This window comes from Rhineura floridana, chromosome 2 (genome assembly GCF_030035675.1).
Source record: "Rhineura floridana isolate rRhiFlo1 chromosome 2, rRhiFlo1.hap2, whole genome shotgun sequence".
In the NCBI taxonomy this organism is placed as follows: Eukaryota; Metazoa; Chordata; class Lepidosauria; order Squamata; family Rhineuridae; genus Rhineura; species Rhineura floridana.
In genome coordinates, this window is record NC_084481.1 from 203,635,176 (window position 1) to 203,657,612 (window position 22,437).

The 22,437-nt window shown below is 42.8% G+C and overlaps 1 protein-coding gene across 10 annotated transcripts in view; it reads right to left on the reverse strand.

The window, feature by feature from the left end:
• Positions 1-22,437, reverse strand: part of EML5 (EMAP like 5) — a 240,719-nt gene that overhangs the window by 156,406 nt on the left and 61,876 nt on the right. For 9 of the 10 annotated variants that reach the window (XR_009760754.1, XM_061611916.1, XM_061611915.1 and 6 more), the window contains 3 exons: positions 21,385-21,570; positions 13,089-13,224; positions 6,819-7,020 (listed from right to left, as the gene is read on the reverse strand). Coding sequence is in view for 9 of the 10 variants with exons in the window: in XM_061611916.1 (XP_061467900.1) it covers positions 6,819-7,020; positions 13,089-13,224; positions 21,385-21,570 (524 nt within the window). In the remaining variant the exon portion in view is untranslated. The remainder of the gene's footprint in view (positions 1-6,818; positions 7,021-13,088; positions 13,225-21,384; positions 21,571-22,437) is intronic. The other variant, XM_061611914.1, reaches the window with a different exon arrangement.

A 22,437-nucleotide genomic window follows, 5' to 3' on the forward strand; every position in this document is an offset into this window, starting at 1 on the left:
AAAGGGGGGAAAGCCGAGCCATCGGGAAACTAGAACACCCAGTCCACGTGCAGGCCAGTGGACTGGGGGCAGCGTTGTATAAAGGCCCCCCAACGATCCAACCTCCCTCAAAGGGGGTGTTGGTCTTACCTATTCGGATTACAACTTCCAGAGGAGTGGTGTTTAATTCCACTGCCTTAATTGACAGTGGAGCCTCCACAAATTTTATTGATGCAAAGTTAGTCAAGCGTCATGGAATTTCCCGGTGGAAACTGGACGCTCCCCTAGCTGTGGAGACTATCGATGGGAGACCCCTGAAGTCAGGAGGGGTGACACAAGCCACGGAGGAAGTGAAACTTCAAATCCCTGGGCACGAAGAGTTCATTTCGCTATACGTGTCAGATCTCTCGAACTTTGAGGTGATTCTGGGATTGCCCTGGCTAGCAAAGCATGAACCCAAAATAAGTTGGAAGGAGGCGGTGGTGTGGTTCACCTCACAGTATTGCCAGGAGAACTGTCAACCTGAAGGAATCAAGAACACCTTAGCGGGGGCAGTGCAAGAGATCGAGCAAGTGACCCTGCCGCCAAAGTATGAAGAATTGAAAGATGTGTTTGATGAAAAAGAGGCAGAGACTGTACCCCCCCACCGCCCTTACGACTGTGCGATTGACCTAGTGCCAGGAGCCAGCATCCCATCAGGGAGAATCTACTCTCTCACAGAGAATGAGAGGGAGGCCCTGAAGGAATTCCTGGATAAAAACCTGAGGCGAGGATTCATACGCCCCTCACAATCCCCTGCTGGAGCGCCACTATTGTTTGTGAAAAAGAAGGGGGGGAACTCAGACCCTGTAACGACTATCGCGCATTGAACCAGATCACCATCCCCAACAGCTACCCGCTGCCCCTGATCTCAGAGTTGCTGGACCGACTGCGCTCTGCAAAAATCTTCACGAAGTTGGATTTGAGAGGAGCGTACAATCTGATCAGAATGAAGGAGGGAGATGAATGGAAAACAGGATTCTTGACCGCTTACGGACAGTATGAATACCTGGTCATGCCGTTCGGGCTTTGTGGAAGGCCAGGAATTTTTCAAAAATTCATGAACGACGTGTTTAGAGACTTGTTGGACACGTATGTAATCTGTTACTTAGATGATATCCTGGTGTTCTCAAAGAACCAGGAAGACCACGACCAGCATGTGAAGACGGTGTTGAAGAGACTGAGAGAAAATCACCTGTATGCTAAATTAGAGAAATGTGGATTTGACCTCAAGTCTCTAGACTTCCTTGGATATCGAATCTCAGCGGAAGGCGTGGAGATGGACCCAGGGAAAGTAAGCTGCATATTGGACTGGGGCCAACCTGTCACCAAAAAGAATGTACAACGGTTTTGGGGGTTTGCCAATTATTACAGAAAGTTCATTCCAGGGTTTTCCAAATTAACAGCTCCTCTGACTGACTGTTTAAGGGGGAAGAAGAAGTTTCAATGGACAGAGAACGCCACCGAGGCCTTTGAGGAGCTGAAGAGAAGGTTTGCTACTGAGCCCATTCTGCGCTTTGCTGATCCGAACCGCCCTTTCGTAGTGGAAGCAGATGCTTCAGATTTTGCCATCGGGGGGGTCCTGCTACAATTAGACCAAGAAGGGAAGGAGCTGCACCCCTGTGCGTACTTCTCTCGGAAGTTAAAGCCTGCAGAGAAGAACTACACAGTTTGGGAGGAGGAGCTGCTGGCCATCAAGGACTCTTTTGAAAACTGGAGACAATACCTAGAGGGGACCTCTCATCGAATTGAAGTGCGCTCCGACCACAAGAATCTTGAAAGCCTCCAAACAGCCAGAAAGCTGAACCAGAGACAGATAAGATGGTCCCAGTTCTTCACTAGGTTTAACTTCCAGATTACTTACCATGCCCAAGCCAAAAACCAGAGAGCGGATGCCTTATCCAGACAGCCACAATACAAAGAAAGTGAATCCGAGGACCAGCCTCAGTACGTAATCCCGCCAGAGAAATTAACGTTGGGAGTATGCCAGCCTTCATGGGAAGAGGAACTCAAAAAGGCACAAGAAGAAGATGCAGACATGCTAAAATATCAGCAGGAGACGGGACAAGGTCAAGACTCAGAAGTAACCTTTCACTGGAGAAATGGACTGTTATGGTTCAAAACCGCCAGATATGTGCCAGAAGGGGAATTAAGGCTCAGAATCCTACACCAGTGTCATGATTCCATCACAGCGGGACACTTTGGGATTTACAAGACCATTCAGAACGTGGCCAAGGACTTCTGGTGGCCTAAAATGCGTCGGGATATTGAGAGTTATGTAAAGTCCTGCTCTGTCTGTCTGCGGACAAAAACACAAACAGGGACACCAGCAGGACTGTTACAACCGTTGCCTGTCCCACAAGAACCCTGGAAGGACCTCTCCATGGATTTTATAACTGATCTACCCAAGTCCCAAGGAATGACAGCCATCTTAGTAGTGGTGGATCTACTTACCAAAATGGCACACTTTCTTCCTTGTGCAGGGGCCTTAGAGGCTAAAGAAACGGCCAAGTTATTCATCAAAGAAGTCTACCGGCTGCATGGATTGCCAAACAGCGTAGTCTCAGACCGAGGAACTCAGTTCACAGCCAAATTTTGGAGAGCAATGTGGAAACAGTTGCAGACGGAATTAAAACTCTCCTCCGCCCATCACCCCCAGACAGATGGGCAGACGGAACGCTTGGACGCCGTTTTGGAAAGATATTTACGAAGTTATGTGTCCTATCAACAGACTGACTGGGTATCATATTTGCATTTTGCAGAGTTCGCCTACAACAATTCTCTGCACTCCAGCACTCAACAAACCCCGTTCTTCGCTAATTATGGATTCCATCCTAAAGTCTTTCCAAGCAGCTCAGAAGGAATGCTGGTACCGGCAGCTGAGAACTTCCTTAAGGAATTGCAAGCGGCGCAACAGACACTGAAACAGCAGTTAAACGAAGCCAAAACGGAGTACAAGCGAGTTGCTGACCTGCACAGGAAGGAGGGCCCCCCCCTTCAACCGGGAGACCAGGTATGGCTGTCCACCCGCTTCCTCCAGATGCCGGGCAAATGTAGAAAATTACAAGACAATAGGGTGGGTCCTTTCGAAATAGAAACTCAAATCAATCCCGTGGCGTACTGACTGAAGCTGCCTGACACATTTAAAATACATCCTGTGTTCCATCGATCCCTCTTAACGAAAGCCACCCCTCCCAGTGAGTTACGGCCGGAGGAACCTCCCAGAGCTCCACTCCTGGTAAATGAGCAGCTTGAGTTTGAAGTTGAGGAGATCTTAGATTCCAGGATCAGACGCCACAAGCTGCAGTACTTGATTCACTGGAAAGGCTATGGGGTGGCTGACAGATCATGGGAAGATGCAGCTGATGTGCATGCTCCAGAATTGGTAAAACTTTTCCATCAACGTTTTCCCCACCGTCCCAAGCCAGACAAGGGGAGGGGGGCACAGCCTGGGAGGGGGGATGGTGTCGGAAGGCAGAGCTGGGGTCCCAATCCCGGGGAGCTGGATCCCGGAGAGTTGGGAGAAGAGTATTCGGATGGATGGCAGAGGGAAGGGGGAGGAACTTCCCCCCTTTGGAGCGAAGACGAAACAGAGGAACTGCCAGTGATAAGGTCGCTTAGCAACGGGGAGCCTGAGCCCTCCCTGGACATTCTCACGCCTCCCCCTCTTTCAGGCTCAGAGCAAGAGGGGGAAGAGGGAGGGCTGCTCACAGCCGAAAAGCGGGGAGGCAGTTTACCATCAGCCCCTCCCCTATCCCCCATCCTGGAATCGGAAACTTCAGAAGAGGAGGGGGTGATGCTTCCCCCCTCACCGCGCACACGCAGACAGCTGAAAAGACAGGAGAGAAGGGGGGAAGGCGGGCAGTACCTGAGGGGCAGTTAAGGAGGAGTGAAAGATTGCGCGCCCGTTTGGCCCCTTCTTAAAGAACAGGCGGGAAGAAGTCCCTTGCTCTGTCAACTTTCTCCCAATGCCGCAGGACCTGTATCCCTGTATTGCTTCATGAGAAAACGCAGTCTTTGTTTGGACATTACCCTAATAAAACACGAATTAACTACAGCCGTTGGTCTGGTTCCTGAGTCACATCCTGGGCCTGACACTTGTAGACTGTGGGAATGCTGTGGACATAATATATCTCAACTTCAGCAAAGCTTTTGACAAAGTGCCCCATGATATTCTGATTAGCAAGATAGTTAAATGTGGGCTGGATGAAACAACTATCAGATGGATCCACACTTGGCTCCAGAATCATACTCAAAGAGTGCTTATCAATGGTTCCTTCTCAAACTGGGCAGAAGTAACAAGTGGGGTACCACAGGGTTCGGTCCTGGGCCCAGTGCTCTTCAACATTTTTATTAACGACTTGGATGAGGAGGTACAAAGCACACCTATCAAATTTGCAGATGATATAAAGTTGGTGGGCATAGCTAATACCATGGAAGACAGAAACAAAATTCAATTTCCTACCTTCCCTCCATCTTTGCTATTTTTATACTTGGTACAGTTAGGGTAGTGTTTCTGTTCATACCCTCCAAGACTTCATCCAAAGAGGATAATAAACTCTGCTTGCACCAGCCCCCATCAAAGATTCATCAAAGCAGGTTAAACAATCCATGTCATGATGACAAGGATGATCTCAAGATCCACAGTCTTCTCCAGACTTTCCTTCTTTCCTTCTGCTTGAGATAGGTAATGGACTCTTCCTATACACGTGTATTCCTCAACCCATGTGGATGAGGACACACAGTAACAATTGTTACAACTCACCTCCCAATATGATGATAATCAGTGTGACGATGTAACATGGCAATTAATTATTTCACTCACTATGGGGCCAGGTGTTTCCTGCACATTAAGGTGATGCACATATAGATAAGATTTGGGTTGGAATGGTTGATTTTCTATATAGAGGCAATCTGACTCTCTCTCTCTCTCTCTCTCTCTCTCTCTTACATAAATATATTTATTACGGGCAAGGATAGTAGATAAAACTATGAACCTACCCGTTTACTTCTTTCAGTATCTAAGGCCCTCCTCCGGGTACCAACTCACCAGGATGCCCGGAGGACTGTTACTAGATCTAGGGCCTTTTCTGTGGTGGCCCCCGAATTATGGAACAGCTTACCGGAGGAAATACGCCTGGCGCCTACGGTTCTTTCTTTTAGGCGCCAGGTTAAGACCTGGCTATACTCCCAGGCATTTTAATGTTTAATGCTTTATGTTTAATGTTTTTAGTTCAATGTGTTCCTTTGTTACTGATTTTATTCTATATTGTATTTTAATCTCGTTTTGTACACTGCCCAGAGAGCTATTAGCTATGGGCGGTCTAGAAATGAAAATAAATAAATAAATAAACATACTTATTATGGGCAAATATATTCTGGGCTCAGTTCCCACTTTAAACGCAATCCAAGGGATGGGAAAGGATTATGCTCTTCTGCTCCTCTTGTTGAAATTCTAAATGGTTAACTTTTTTCTTAGGAAAGTAGAGTAGAAAATGATGTCGATCTTTTTTGTTACTAGTAGTTTTTGACTTTCTTTCTTAGATGTAGCAGCAAGAAAATATGCTTTGTTTAAAGCTGATAATAAAAAAAAGAATTATCCCAGAGTCCTCATTTCAAACAAGTTGTTCTGTGAGGACTTGCTCTGCAACACCTGTCCTCACTAAATAACAACTTTTCTCAAATATTGCAAAAATGTGGTGACGGATCAATATTTGTGGTGTAGCAAATATTAGGATCACACCGTAACTGAGGAAACATTCTCTAATCAAAAAGTGTCAATCTATCTTTATAAAGCAGAATGTGATGTAAATCATACCATACTATTTTAACCTGTACACCACCCTGGGAGTTTTACACTGCAAGGAGGCTTATAAACCTACTATAATAAGTAAGAATGAAACTATTATACCATTCAGGGCAAACAAAAACATGATGGCTGCTATTCAGGCTACAGTAACATTGCTGAAGTCCCACTGATATTTATAGGGAATTAGCACAGTCGCTTCCCTAATATAATGATCGGTAGAATGATATAGCTTTAAGTAAGGTAAATAAAGACAAATTTAGAAATGCATCCCATCTCATCTGAAAATCAAATCACTTACTTTTTATTAATTGTTTAATATAACATTCTGTGGTTTTATGGGGGAAAGCAAAGTATTTCAGAACTCCACACTCCATAGTACAAAATGATATATATAATCATTTACTTAAATGGAATCTCTAAAATTTAGGGGGCACATTTTTATACTAAGACAGAAGATAGATTATAAAATATCACCAACTTTACAAAATCATAAATCACTTTATATTTTTAAACCCCAAATCTGTTCTACTGTACATGCTGATGTGTCTTTTGAGAATCCATGAGAGCTAATAAGGCCCAGTCTATCTGAAAGAGTGCCTCCAGCAGCATCAGCGATGCCGCTCAACGAGATCACCCTCAAAAGACCTTCTCTCCATCCCACCAGTTAAAACAGCTAGACTGGTGAGGACTAGGCAGAGGGCTTTTTCAATCATGGCCCCCACTCTGTGGTATTCCCTCCCAAATGATCTCCACCATGCCCCCTTTATGATAAGCTTCCACCAGGCCTTAAAGACCTGGCTCTTCAGGCAGGCTTTTGGGGTGGGTTAGGTTTTATTATTATTGTTTGAGATTTGTAATGCTCTAATGTAATTTGTATGTTTTTATGTTGTACATCGCCCAGAGTGGCTGGATAACCAGCCAGATGGGCGACAAACAAACAAACAAACAAACAAACAAACAAACAAACAAATAAATAAATAAATAAGCTAACCTGACTGATCGATCATCACTTCCAGTCATGGCCAATGGTTTTGTAGGATGAACTGCCAGGGCCCAAAGTTCCCCTTCACAGTGCCCTTGCATGATAAGAAAAGGCTTATTGCGTTCATGCACCACAATCTCAAAAATTTCACTGTCTTGTGTTCCAACTAGTATATGATCTCCTCGCCAGCAAACACTTCTCACAGACAGACCTGTGGAAAGTAAATATACTTTTCATATCATACACATGTTTAGTAGAGAAAATACTAAACAGTAAAACAGTCATAAGTTGCCACACAAAGTTCCTGAAAACACAGAAGAAAATTAATTAAATCACATAGCACACAATGATGCATGCCCCCTTTTATCCCAAAGCACAAATTTTCATCCTACATTACAGTAAACTAGAGTAAAACTAGAGGCATGCAGCCAATGTTTTGAATAACACACACATCCCCAGCACACAGAACCTGATCATATGCATGTTTACTCAGAAATAAGTTCAGTAAGTACTGTAAACTAAGTTGTTTAACTTTGCCACTGCCTTGTCTAAAATGAGCCAGTGTGGTGTAGCAATTAAAGTGTTGGACTATGACCTGGGAGACCAGGGTTCGAATCTCCACACAGCCATGAAGCTCATTGGGTGACCTTGGGCCCATCACTGCCTCTCTGCCTCAGAGGCAGGCAATGGTAAACCCCCTCTGAATACCACTTACCATGAAAACCCTATTCAAAGGGTCGCCATAAAGCCGAATCGACTTGAAGGCAGTCTATTTCCATTTTGTCTAAAAGGGAATGAAGGAGAAACTGCTACTGCACCTTCCTTCCTTCATCAATATTTCCTGTCCTCAGCTGTTGTCACAATCTTTGCAAATGTTATCCACTCCAGCAGCAGCTTCAAGGTGGCAACGCTGGAGCAAGTAAGCTTCTTTATGAGTCCACCACAACCACCTAGGAGTATAGGGACTGATGAGACTGTGCAGTGGCAGTTTCTGCTCCTTTTCCCTCCTGTAAAGAGGTGGGTAAAGGTTATGATCCTACAGACAGTTACACTGGAGTAAGCTCAGTTGAACTCAGTGGCATTTATTTCAGAGAAAACATGCACAGATTAGGCAGTAATTGTCTCTCCCTCTCTCTGCCTGTCTCTTGCTGTCTCTTCCCCTTTCTGACACATGTACTATCCTTAGCAGCCAAAAGATCGATACACTATAAGTATCCTGAAACCAATCTATTTGGGGCTTTAAAGGTCAGCAGCAACACTCTGAATTGTGCCCAGAAACAAGCTGGTATAGTGCAGTCCTCAAAAGACAGGTGTAATATGATTCTGTAAGCAAGCACAAACCAGCATCCTCACTGCTGAATTCTGAACCAGCAGCCATTTCCAAAGACTCTTCAAAAGTAGCCCCATTTCAGGGATAGCCAATGTTTTTGAACTACAACTCCCATAAGCTTCAGCTAGCATGGCCAATAGTTAGGGATAATTGGAGTTGTAGTCTACAACAACAACAACAACAATATCCCACCCACCCTTCTGGCTACAGCTGCCGTCTGAGTATCCAAATGCAAAGCTGAGTCCAGAAGCACCCTCAAACTGTGAAACTTGATTCTTTAAGGAAAGCATTACAACATCCAAAACAGGTTTAATTCCTATGCCAGAGTCTGTCTCTCTACTGTCCTGACCAGGAGTATCACTATCTTGTCTAGATTAATTCTCTGTTTATTAGCCCACATCCTGCTTCCCTGATGGTGGATGAAAAAGAGAAATAGAGCTGTGTGTCATCTGCATATTGATGGCAATACACTCCAGATCCCTAGATGAGCTCTCCCAGATGTTCATTCAGCACTGGGGACAATATTGAACCCTGTGAGATCCCACATAGCCGTTGACATTTTCAATCAGGCAACTACAAAATATTTTTTGCAGGAAATGAGAAAATAAGAAGAAATGGGGTTGCTTTAATAGTGAGTAGCAAAAGCAAAAGGAGCTACAATGCAAGGTCTGAGTGAGTGATATCAATGAGATTAAACGGGAAACTTATTAACATAACCATCATCCAAGTCTATGCTCCAACAGCAAACGCAGAAGAAGAGGAATTGGAGAGATTTTACGCAGAAGTACAGGAAGAACTTGATCACACACCAAAACAAGATGTGCTGGTAATCATGGGGGATTGAAATGCAAAAGTAGGGAATAGAACGGAACTAGGAAATATGGGGAAATGGGGCTTAGGAGATAGAAATAAAGCAGGAGACTTATTGAATTCTGTGAAGCCAATAATTTGTTTCTTGCAAACACATTTTTTGAGCAACCAAAAAGAAGACTGTACACATGGACATCACCAAATGGTCAATATAGGAATAAAATTGATTATATAATTGGTAGCAGAAGATGGAGAAGTTCCATACTTTCTGCAAAAACAAGACCAGGAGCAGGTTGCGGTACAGATCATGAACTGGTCATATCGAAAATCAGAGTAAAGCTAAAGAACAACAAAGCAATCATAATGCCAAAATATAATTTAAATAACATGACCAAAGAATATAAAGATCAAATAAGGAACAGGTTTGAGGCTTTAAACTTAGTTGACAGAGAACCAGAACAACTCTGGAGTAAAGTCAGAGACATGATCAGGGAAGAATGCAGAAATACAATACCTCTAATTAAAAAGAGAGAAAGACCTCAATGGATGACTGAAGAAACTCTTAAAATGGTTAAAGACAGAAGGAAAGCAAAAGCAATAGGAGACAGAAACACAGTTAGAACCCTAAATGAAACAATACAGAGACTAGTACGTAGGGACAAAGAGAACTATTACAAGAGTTATTGTATAGAAATAGAAGAGGACAACAAAAAGGGAAGAACAACAGCCCTATTCCAAAACATTAGAGAAATGAAAGGGAAATTTAAGCCACGAGTACGGATGTTGAACAATCAACATTGACTGACCGAGATGAAATAAAAGGAAGCTGGAAGCAATACACTGAAGAACTCTATAAAAGAGATGCCAGGATGACGGAGGAACTGTATGATGAAGAACCAGAAATTTTAGAATGTGAGGTGAAAGCTGCTTTTAAAATACTTGGAAGAAACAAATCACCAGGAACAGATGGCTTACCAATAGAATTGCTACAAGCTACTGAGACTGAATCTGTCCAAATCTTGACAAAAAGTTGTCAACAAATATGGAAAACTAAACAATGGCCCACAGACTAGAAGCGTTCAATATATATCCCAATTCCAAAGAAAGGGGATCCCAGGGAATGCAGTAATTGTCCAACTATTGCCTTAATATCCCATGCAAGTAAAGTAATGCTTAAGATTCTACAACAAAGACTCTTACCATATATGGAGTGAGAAATGTCAGATGTCCAAGCCGAATTTAGAAAGGGAAGAGGCACCAGAGATCATATCGCAAACATACGTTGGATAATGGAACGGATCAAGGAATTTCAGAAGAAAATCACCCTGTGCTTTATAGATTACAGCAAAGCCTTTGACTGTGTAGATCGTGAAAAATTATGGAATGTTTTAAAAGAAATGGGGGTGCCACAGCATCTGATTGTCCAGACACTCAACCTATACTCTGGACAAGAGGCTACTGCAAGGACAGAATATGGAGAAACCGACTGGTTCCCCATCGGAAAGGGTGTGAGACAGGGGTGTATTTTATCACCCTATTTATTTAATCTATACGCAGAACATATACGGAAAGCGGGATTGGACCAAGATGGAGGTGTGAAAATTGGAGGGAGAAATATTAATAATGTAAGATATGCAGACAATACCATACTACTAGCAGAAACCAGTAATGATTTAAAACAAATGCTGATGAAAGTTAAAGAGGAAAGCATAAAAGCAGGACTATCGCTGAACGTCAGAAAGACTAAAGTAATGACAACAGAAGATTTATGTAACTTTAAAGTTGACAATGAGGACAATGAACATGTCAAGGATTATCAATACCTTGGCACAGTTATTAACCAAAATGGAGACAACCGTCAAGAAAACAGAAGGTTAGGACTGGGGAGGTCAGCTGCGAGAGAACTAGAAAAGGTCCTCAAATGCAAAGATGTATCACTGAACACTAAAGTCAGGATCATTCAGACCATGGTATTCCCGATCTATATGTATGGATGTGAAAGTTGGACAGTGAAAAAAGTGGATAAGAGAAAAATCAACTCATTTGAAATGTGGTGTTGGAGGAGAGCTTTGCAGATACCATGGACTGCGACAAAGACCAATAATTGGGTGTTAGAGCAAATTAAACCAGAACTCTCACTAGAAGCTAAAATGATGAAACTGAGGTTATCATACTCTGGACACATCATGAGAAGACATGATTCACTAGAAAAGACAATAATGCTGGGAAAAACAGAAGGAAGTAGGAAAAGAGGAAGGCCAAACAAGAGATGGATTGATTCCATAAAAGAAGCCACAGACCTGAATTTACAAGATCTGAACAGGGTGGTTCACAACAGATGCTACTGGAGGTCGCTAATTCATAGGGTTGCTATAAGCCAACTTGAAGGCACATAACAACAACAACAAGCAGTTGAATGCGAGTCCCCCAGCATCACCTTCTCAAACTGACCTGAGGAAGGACCAGAAGCATTGTAAAATGGTATGTCACAAGTCCATCCCACCTAGATGATATAGAAAGATCCAGAAATCCCACTGATTTCTGTGGAACTTATTTTCCAAGTAAGAGGGAATAGAATTGCAGCCTGCTTCATTTTCAGAAAACAAAGACAAAATTTGGGGTTTGGTCAACTTTTCTTATTACACAAAAGAACTTGTATGGAATTCTAATAGTATTAGATCTGTATTTAAAAACAACAACAAATAAAGTGCTTCATCACTGCTTGCTGTCAAAAAGCTGACTTTTACAGAAGATATCTCAGAGGATTACTAAATTGAGTAATCCACTTATCAGCGGTACTGGTGAAGGTGTGCCCTATATTATTAGCCAAATTCTACCAAAGATTTCGTAATCCACCTAATGAAATTTCCTGTTCACATTACAATTATCATCTCAACATAACATTGTCCCCAAACTATTTTAGTGAATAAAGAGTGACATATTATATAATGATCCAGTGGTAGTGGTACTGCATTATAACCATTTCACACTTCAACTTCTTCAGATGAATTATCATGACAAAAGATCACATGAAATTCTTAGATGTCAGGAACAAAAACACATTGGCCCAAATCCATCCCCCAAGACAAATATGTGCATGGGTCTTACCACACAGTGTCACTGCTTTGTCAGATACACCCCCCAGCCTGGCAAAGAGAAGTTTTAATGCTGTACCCCATACCAAGGCTGTGGAGTCGGAGTCGTGGAGTTGGAGTCGGGAGCAATTTTTGGTGGAATCGGAGTTGCTAGAAATGTAGCGACTCCGACTCCGGCTTCAAAATAAATTTTGATTGACAAATTTTTTAAAATATAAATTCAAAATGTTAAAGAAGCTTCCCATGAAGTCAGCTGTAGTTGAGCATTTCACCATAACTCAAGATGGAAAACATTTTGTGTGTCAGTGTATGACACAGGACCCAGATAAAAACAAATGCTGTGATGCCAAGATCAGTGAATATTCAGGCAGTGATAAAAATGCTCCTAAAAATGCTTCCAATTTAAAAAGACATTTACAGCGCTTTCCAGGACTGTGGAGTCGGAAGCAATTTTGGGTGGAGTTGGAAGCAATTTTGGGTGGAGTCGGAGTCGGTCAGTAGAAAAATAGAGGAGTCGGACTCAAAGGTTTGGCATACCAACTCCACAGCCCTGCCCCATACCCAGACATTCATTGTTACAGGCCACTGCTCACATGTCAAACAACACTTAGAATACTCAGAGAATCCACAACTGCGCTGATGTTCTGGAGAATGTATGGTGATGGTAGCTGAGAGTCCTCTACTCCATTATGAGTAGGACTAAGAAAGGCAACAGGCACTGGGCACAATCACTCATTGATGTGGTTGTACCAGTTATCCTCCATCACCCTACTGCCCCCCAATAATCACCTAAGACTATCCCCTTTGAATATAGTTCATTGCCCTCTGCACATATAGGGCAAGAATATGGACAAATGGACTGCCTTCAAGTTGATTCTGATTTATGGCAACCCTATGAATAGGGTTTTCGTGGTAAGCGGTATTCAGAGGTTGTTCACCATTGCCTTCCTCTGGGCAAAAATATACTCTTTGTTATTTCCAAGCTTCATACCTGAAGAAATGTCTCCCTTAGATAATATTATTAAAATAATAGGGTTTTTTTACCTTTATATCCCTGGTCTGTTTCCCTGAGGTCAATCACAGTAATTGGTTTAAAATTTAAGTCCCAAAGGCGAACACAGCCATCCCTGCCACCAGTGGCAAAGCCTTCTTCACATGCATTCATGCTGAAAATTCCTGCCTAAAGAGGAACAAAGAGCATATTTAACTATACATGCAACTTGGAATAATGATAATATTTAAAACAAAATTCATCACATGGGTCAAACTATTTTTCCTTCATCATGCTTTAGAAGGCACTGTGTGTTTATACAAATAGCAGATTCTCATGCTTTAAAAAGAATCAGAAACTGAAAAGAACTACATGCAACTCTGTCCAGCTTTTCCAGAAAAGCCTACCCGTAACTAGATCACACTGCTGCCAACTATCTCTGACAGCTTCACTTACTTGCTCTGTAAGCACACAGCTGAGCTGAAAATATACAAAGTGTTGTCTGTGTCTTCCTAATGTTGGTCTGTGACTGATATATTGTGAAACATGACCCTCATGAGCAGGATATTTTCTTCATTTAATTACATTCATATAGATGCAATGCACCTCAAATATTTTTATTCCCTGTAATCACAGTGACTGGATAAAAGTCTAATCACAAATTCACTAATACAACTGCAAGAGTAGATCATGTGCAGAGTGTAGTTTTTCTGTGCATGCTAGCAAGGTAGGCACCCCTAGCCCAGTGAAAAATATTACAAAGTTAAAAATGTTATAGATACAATTCACACTGATGCATGTACTGTTGTGTACCATCAAAGAATAAGCCTTCACCACTATTCTAGGAGCTCTAGGAGCATACTGCCTTGAATGGGGAAATAGGACTGCCTTCAAGTCGATCCCGACTTATGGCTACCCTATGAACAGGGTTTTCATGGTAAGCGGCATTCAGAGGGGGTTTACCGTTGCCTCCTTCTGAGGCTAGTCCTCCCCAGCTGGCTAGGGCCTGCTCAGCTTGCCACAGCTGCACAAGCCAGCCCCTTGTCCGCAACTGCCAGCTGGTGGGCAACTGGGCTCCTTGGGACTATGCAGCTTGCCCACGGCTGCACAGGTGGCAGGGCACGTAACCCCTGAGCCACTCACTGTGGGGTGATCTTTAGCTGGCCCTTGACACCCAGGAGACACGAGCGGGGATTTGAACTCACAGACTCTGGACTCCCAGCCAGGCTCTCCTCCCCACTGTGCTATACCAGCTGCCTTGAAAGGAGCTACTAAAGAGGTGCTGACAAAGTGACAGTGACCATCTGGGGGAGGGTTTTTTTTTTCCAGAGTCTGAAACCAATGCCCAGAAATGTAACCACCATTAGGTAGGTAATGCCAGTCTACTCTACTCTCCATGTCAGCTACCTTCCTGTATTTAGAACAGAGCCTTGTCCCTTTAATAACATAGAGCTCAGCAGCACACTTCCTGGGGAGAGCTGTTTCCGCAGGCCCACCACACCCACTGGACCTGTGTAGATACTAACAGCAGCGATCAGGGGGCTGGGAGGTAACTTTAACATTATGTCCTTCAGGTGTCTCCTTTTGCTGCTACTAATATCAAGAGTGAGGGACAGAGCCTAGAGTACTTCCATCTATGATGCAGGAGAGGAGAGATCCCATGCCCTTGAAAAACAACATCTGGTGCTGCTGGGGTAATTTATTTGGCATATTATTTTGGGAATGAAGAAAGGTGCAACTTAATTTTTTATTCCTAAGTGGACTGGAGGAGTTAAGTCTGAGATCACTTTTGAGAGAGAACATAAGCAGAGGCTGCTGGATCAGGCCAGTGGCCCATCTCATCCAGCATCCTGTTCTCACAGTGGACAACCAGATGCCTATGGGAAGCCCACAAGCAGGACCTGAGCACAAGAACACTATCCCCTTCTGGTAACTGGTATTCAGAAATGTACTGCATTCTGACCATGGAAGGTTAGCACAACTATCATGGATAGCAGCCATTGATATATATCTAGTTTTCAAGTGAAAGCTGGGCAGAGGAGGGCTCCTCACAAGTGAGAACTGTGGTCAGTCCTAAAGTGCTTGATTCTGAGGGAAGATCTCAAGTCTTAACACTCAGAATGTGATTTTTAGAATTAATGATTAATTGTCTTGTCTGGCTTTTTTATCTGTACTATATCAGTTGAAGTGTATGCAACATGTGAGATGGGGAGGCATCTGGACATCTTCATTGCAGACATAATGGGCAGGGGGAGGTATGGCAGAGAGGAGGAGGACTAAACATGTGCAGTTTGTCCCTTCTCCTAGTCTATCTCCCAGCCACTGATGTGCTGTCAAGACTTTGTATACTGCCCCTTTATTCCAAGTCAGTAAATGGAAAAGCAGCTACTACTCAGAATATGATCGTGGATGCTAACCTTTTATAACAGACTTTGTGTTTTATAACAGACTTTGCAAACTAGGATATGTTAGCCTGTCTCAGTTGTGACCTCTCCAGTTCTTGACTGAACTCTATCATAGACTTGATGACCAAGGAGGTAAGATTGCTATGAGCGACTGCAATTCTATCTTCAGCTCCAGATTTCCTGTCTATCAGATCCACAAGTTGTGAATGTAAAGACCTAAGGCTGAGTTCCTTAGAAAGAATAGGGATTTTATTGTTGTAATACCCACACTGCTGCCTAATAGGTTTTCTGCCTAAGCAGGCAGAAGTGGTCTGAGACCTGGTGCTGAGGATTCCCAGGATCAATAACCATGACAAAGCTCCCTTATCAGATAGCTCAGGATGTCATGGTCACCTTGATAACTGTGGGGCAGTTCCAGGATACTTTCTGTCTTATGTAAATAGCAGGTAGTATGCATGGCAACCTAGATTCAGTGTGCCAAAATGGTGAGAGCAAACACTGCAGAAAAGGACTTGTAAAGCAAATAGTTTGAGATGACTCAAGCAACCAAACTGTACAATATGGTACAAAGAAACAACAAAACAAAATAAAACTCAGGGTCAGACCAAATCTAAATAATGTGATAAATCAGGCTATGCGCCGAACCATTCACAAGGAAATGACATCCACAACAAAATTCAATCTGCTTTAAAGTCCAAACAATCCAATAACTCTAATGATGACTATCCATAGCACCCCAGAACAGGGATGGGAAACTTGTGCCCTCCAGATGCTGATGGACTTCAACACTCATCAGCTCAACCAGTATACCTAATGATCAGGGACAATAAGAGTTGCAGTCCAACAACATCTGGAAGGCCACAGATTTCCCACCCATGCCGTGGAAAAAGCTGAGTGAAAAAGTATGACATAAGGCAGGAGACTATCCCAGAATTTATTTTACTATTACTTAATATGCTTGATTTGATTGCTAAGAAATTAATCTACCAATTGTTGTTGTTGTTATGTGCCTTCAAGTCGATTACGACTTATGGCGACCCTATGAATCAGCGACCTCCAAGAGCATCTGTCATGAACCACCCTGCTCATATCTTGTAAGTTCAGGTCTGTGGCTTCCTTTATGGGATCAATCCATCTCTTGTTTGGCCTTCCTCTTTTTCTACTCCCTGTTGTTTTTTCCAGCATTATTGTCTTTTCTAGTGAATCAAATCTACCAATAGCTTTTCAAAAAGAAACCAAAACAACTCTCCCGTTTCTACTGTGTAAGCCTCCTTTGTCAAAGATAAACAGGCCACACTCTTTAATTTTTGCCCATACAACATATTCTTCATTTCTGTAAGCATGAGTTTCTCTTCTTTGCACCTGTTCCACCTTAAAGTTGCCCATGAAATCTGAAATATTGTCTTAATGCAGACATATGCCCAGAAACTGGCTGAATGCCAAAGGAAACAAAGGTTTGCATTCAACTAATTCCCACTCAGAGTAAACCCGTTGAAATCAATTAACCTGTTGAAATTAATGAAATAATTAATTAGCCATATCTATTAACTTCAATGGGTCTATTCTGAGTAGGAATAACATTCAATACTATCCAAAAAGTGTTGTTGCCTTAGTTCTAAAATACAATAAATTTATTGAAATAAATTTTATTGTAATTCAATGCATACAAGTTTTCAGCTTTAAATAACAGAATACACAACACATATGTACTTAACACAATTATAATTAAAGGATTAAATTAGCAGATATTTCAAACAATTACATTCTAAGAATATACATCAAATATAAACAATTTTGCATAAAACAGGTCAAAACCATATTGTGCTCTCGGAAGGCAGTAATTTCTTTGACAAAACTGCATACATGGGGATCATATTTCTCTGAATTTGTTCCTTTCAATTCCTGATGTTCTTGCTCTTAGGTAATGTGTTAATTTAGCCATGAGTGCAAATCCTCAGATCTTATCAAGTGACTCTTTACTAAAGTTATATAATTTAAATCACTCTGGTTTGCACTTGTACAGATAGAGAAAAACATTGGGTGCTATGTGTTGGCTCACAAAAGAGTTAGAACACTAATTTAAGTTTGCTATATTGTTTCCACTCAAATTTAATTAAAACTTGACCAAGCAACATGATGATGTTTTATACAGGGTGCCTGTTATCTGACCTCAGCTTTGGCTTCAATCCACACAACTTGAGTATTCACCTCTGTTAAAGAATACGGAAATAAATTATTAACCCACTAAGGAGGTGTAGTATATACATTCTTCATATAAAAGTCCTACCAGTGTAAACATGCAAGACATGCATCCTTTATTGTTTAATTATATATCCTTTTATATCCAGTTCCTGAAGTGCATCCATTTTTCAAATTCTAAATGCAAAGTTTATTGGTAAACTATACACTAATCAATATCTTGGGAAGGTCTTTCACACCTTTTATGTTTATTTCAGACTAGGCTTGCTATTTGAGTATCTGAGCACTTCTAGAGGAAAACTGAGCAAATCAAAAGCATGCTACAGCAGCAATTCAGCATCTGTACTGGCTTTATCTTTTCATTACAGATTAGGCAGCGACTGCTTCCAATGTTACTTTTCCCTCCATATCCTGGATTTTCATGATCTGAGCTTTATCTACTGGTGTACAACTGAACCCTTCTATTTTTTATGGGGTTTCAAAGCCCACTTATTCCAGCTTGCATTTTCTTGATCGTTTTAGGATGATACCGTATGAATAAATTTTAGATCGTTTAGCACAGGGGTGGGGAATCTCAGCTTTGTGGGCCAAATGTGGCCTTCTAGGCTTTTCTGTCTGACCCTCAAGAGTCTTCCTAGGCCACTTCCTGCCATAGCCATGTCTCCTCTCCTGAGGCCATGTCTCTCATTGGCGCTGCTTAGCATTCTCCTCAAGTACTTTTGTCTGGCTGGCATGTGTCCTTGAACTGTAGATGAGATGTGTATGTGTAAAAAACTCTGATTTTTGCATGGATGGAATGTAGCCTACTGTACAAAGGTAAGAACTGCATCCATTGCTCTACCCTCCCCTTTTGCATCTGGGCACACCCATTTTTGCCTCTGGCCCTGCCCACTACTGGCATGCAGTCCCTGGAAGATTGCCCATGAAGGTATGCATCCCTCAGGCTGAAAATGGTTCTCCACTCCTGGTTTAGCTGGACTATAATGCTTTTATCTGTCAACATGTGGTGTTTTAGTTGCTTGAATTTACTCCATTTATTTTTATTGTTCTGTTTTACATAATGTAAGCCAACTTGTGAGATGGCCTAAAAATGCTTCGATAAATACATGAATAAATAAGACTGACTGAATAATTCTGCAACAGAGAAACATGGCACCCAGGGCCTTCTCCTGGGAGTATGGTCTTTTTCTAACTAGAAAATCATGGGCAGGTTATTGCTTACATGCACAAAAAAGTTAACATTTAACTTTGCTTACTGTTAGGTAGAATGTGATATCACAATGCAAGCATGAAAATGTGCTATCTGGCCAATTATGCTATCCAGCATACTAGATAATTTTATCCTTTTTTGTTCTTGGTTTGCCAGTTGGAAGGGCTAAATAAGTAATGAAAAGATGTCTTCTTCAATTAAAGTAGTGCTATAACATATGGCAGCTTTACAAATAAATGTCTCATTTTGCAGGCTACAAAAGGGAGATGCCATGAGGTCTAAGTATGGGGCCACATGAATCCACATGAGTCCCAGGGAATTTAAAGAAATCTGAGGAATGAGAGGCTTCAGCATATATAGGTGTATATCTGACTCCAATTATGCTTTCTTCTTAACTGGTCAAAGACCTTCAGGATAAATACGAAAGGATGTGTGTGGGATGAGGTGGGGACAAGATAATGTAAATAGCAGGATATTGGCCAGAGGAATTAATTCTGTAGAAAGGATAAAGCTAGAAAATGAGCCTGTGTGATATTAAAGTGAGAATATTATTAACAACTACATAGCAGAGACTGACTACTATTGGGACAAGGAGATTGGAAAGTATCAGCAGGAATATTAGCCTGCTGATTTTAGAGCTCTAAAGACCTTGAAACTGAAAAAAAATTACATAACATCCTAAGACTACAGTACTGTCACTGCACTGCACTCTAATTAAAGATTATGAAAACCTGTCTTTGGTGTTTTCAGACATTTTATATTTCACCATTATCTCCATGGATGAAATCCAACAGCATCTGTCTGCCAGCAGAGTGGACACAGTGGGTGGAATAGATTTTCCCTCCCACTTGCGACCCCCAAACAACCACAAAGTCTACTCTGGAGGTTTAGTGGACCCTCCAGAGCAGATCTGGGGGCACAGGGGCTGCAGTGGGGAGAGGAAGGGAATGTCACTGGAAGGAAAACATTGGAAGTTATCCCATGTTTTCAAGAAATTTTAGTACTTCACAAAATTTCTAAGGGATTTTCATGAAGTGGGGTCTCTCTTCCCATTCTTCTGAATCCAGGAGACATCATTCACTTATTCTTTATTTGCAGGTGAGGTGGGAAAAGAAGAAGGATAAAGAGGACCATCTTCCTTTTTCCTTTTTGGAGTTAGGCCCCAAAACATAAGATAAGGTTTAAATTCTGATGGGGGTCTGGCAACAGGGCCAGCGACAAAGGGGGGCCAGGTCAGGCCCTGGCTGAGGGCCCCTGTGGCCCAGAGGGCCCCCTGAAGGACCCTTTGTTAGGGTGGGAGAGTAGCACTCCCCTTCCATGATCAGCAGCAGGGTCCCTGCCATGGATCGCAGGGACAGAGCTTCCAGACCACCCACCAGCTCACTCACTCCACCTACCTCTCTCTTGTGTTCTGCTGCTGTGCGCGCTGTACGCAGGGCTGCCATCAACCAAGATGGCAGCAGAGGCTTCTTGAAGGAGCTGATGCCCCTACCGCCATCTTGGTTGATGGCAGACATGTGCATGCACATAGCATACTGTACATGTGTGCCATCAACCAAGATGGCGCCGGGGGCATCAGCCCCTTAGAGAAGCCTCCTCCGCCATCTTCGTTGATGGCAGCCCTGCACACACAGCATCAGAACACAGGAGAGAGGTAGGTGGAACAGGCAGGAGCCGCATATCCGGGACAGGCTGGTGCCCAAGCGACCAGTCATGCCTGGCAGTGGCCCTGTCTGGCAAGCCCTGCCTGCTTGCCAAGGAATCAGAGCTGCATTTTAAGTTCCCAATTGTTCCTTCACAAGGATGTCTTTATCTGTGCCACATCTGACATCATGTATGAAGTTAGGTGGGGACAGGTTTACATGGTTTAAGGAAAATGGTCTTGCAGGACAAAATAGAACTCCTACCAGGACTAATTAGGCCCGCAGTGTCTGTATGGGAGACTACATGAGAGCCATATGAAAGCTACTCTGTTTCGAAGGAAAAACAAAATGTAAGATATAACCCATCAATAAAATATTGTCACACGATGCCTTCCATAAATTACACACAGGTGTTCTGATGAAAATTATATGGAATGCATTGGGTGGAATGTGTACTCTCACTGAGGGTGGAGGATAGGAGCAGTGCTCCCCAATTTGCACACAAATCTATCAGCCCTGCCTATCGCTTACCTACAGTGAAGCAGATCACATCCTGGAAGCAGCACACAAGACATACAGACACAGTGGAAGATTCTTTCCTGAACACTAGTGCACATAGCCTTCGACCATCCCAGATAAATAGCCCCCCAAACATTAACCTGGAATATAAAGGCAGACTGCAAACTTGTTATAATTTCAGCAGTTTCTTTTATACTCAGTCTGAACTTGTGAAATGGTCTGCCAGAAGCGGAACTGCAACTTTTGATTCAACATCTGATAATGCCCTGTAATTGTTAACTGCAGTGCAATTCATTTAGAAATCTGTGCATGTCCCACAAAATCTTAAATTATTTCACTTGTCAATCCATTTTCATATCAAAAGGATACTTACAGCATGAGCTCCTTGTATGGTTCGTGTAAGGTTGATTCCTTTCCATACATATATATCTCCATTAAGTGCACCAGAATATGTTACTTCATCTCTTGCACAAGCGAGGCACAATATAGTTTGGAGATCACCAGTCTTACCAAATACACCACGCTTTGGTGTTAATGAATTACCACATAAACTCCAGAACTGCAAAATAAAGTTATTTAATGTAATTCATGGAGACATTTGAAACAATTAAAATGGAACAGTTCTACTCATCAGAAAGGTGTTTCTCTGGGGGCACCAGGACCCCCCCAAGTGGGTATTGTCTTCCTCTCCTGTTGCTTGAGGCAGGAAAGAGTTAACACCCCAAAGGACTCTCACCTTAGCCCCTCCCACGGAGTGACAGTTCACCATCTGGCCAAGCGTGAAAGTATTACACTTATAACACTAACAACATCATGACTCAAAATAACCAGAAGTATGATGACCTTTGTCAGGAGAGAGACAGGGGGAGTGTGACTCTGTTGATTCTCCTTGATCTCTCAGCACCTTTCGATACCATCGACCATGGTACCCTTCTGGGAAGACTGGCTGAGTTGGGAGTGGGAGGGACTGCATTGCAGTGGTTCCGCTCCTACTTGGCGGGTCGGCTCCAGAAAGTGCTGCTTGGGGAACATTGCTCGGCACCCTGGACTCTCCAGTATGGGGTTCCACAGGGGTCAGTTCTGTCCCCCATGCTGTTCAACATCTACATAAAACCGTTGGGTGCGGTCATCCGGAGCTTTGGAGTGCATTGCCATCAGTATGCTGATGACACACAGCTCTATTTCTCCTTTTCATCTTCTTCGGGTGAGGCTGTCAATGTGCTGAACTGGTGCCTGGCTGCTACAATGGACTGGATGAGGGCTAATAAACTGAGGCTCAATCCAGATAAGACTGAGATGCTGTTAGTGGGTGGTTCTTCTGACAGGATGGTGGATGTCCAACCTGTCCTGGATGGGGTTGCACTCCCCCTGAAGGAGCAGGTTCGTAGCTTGGGGGTTCTCCTAGAATCATCTCTGTCACTTAAGG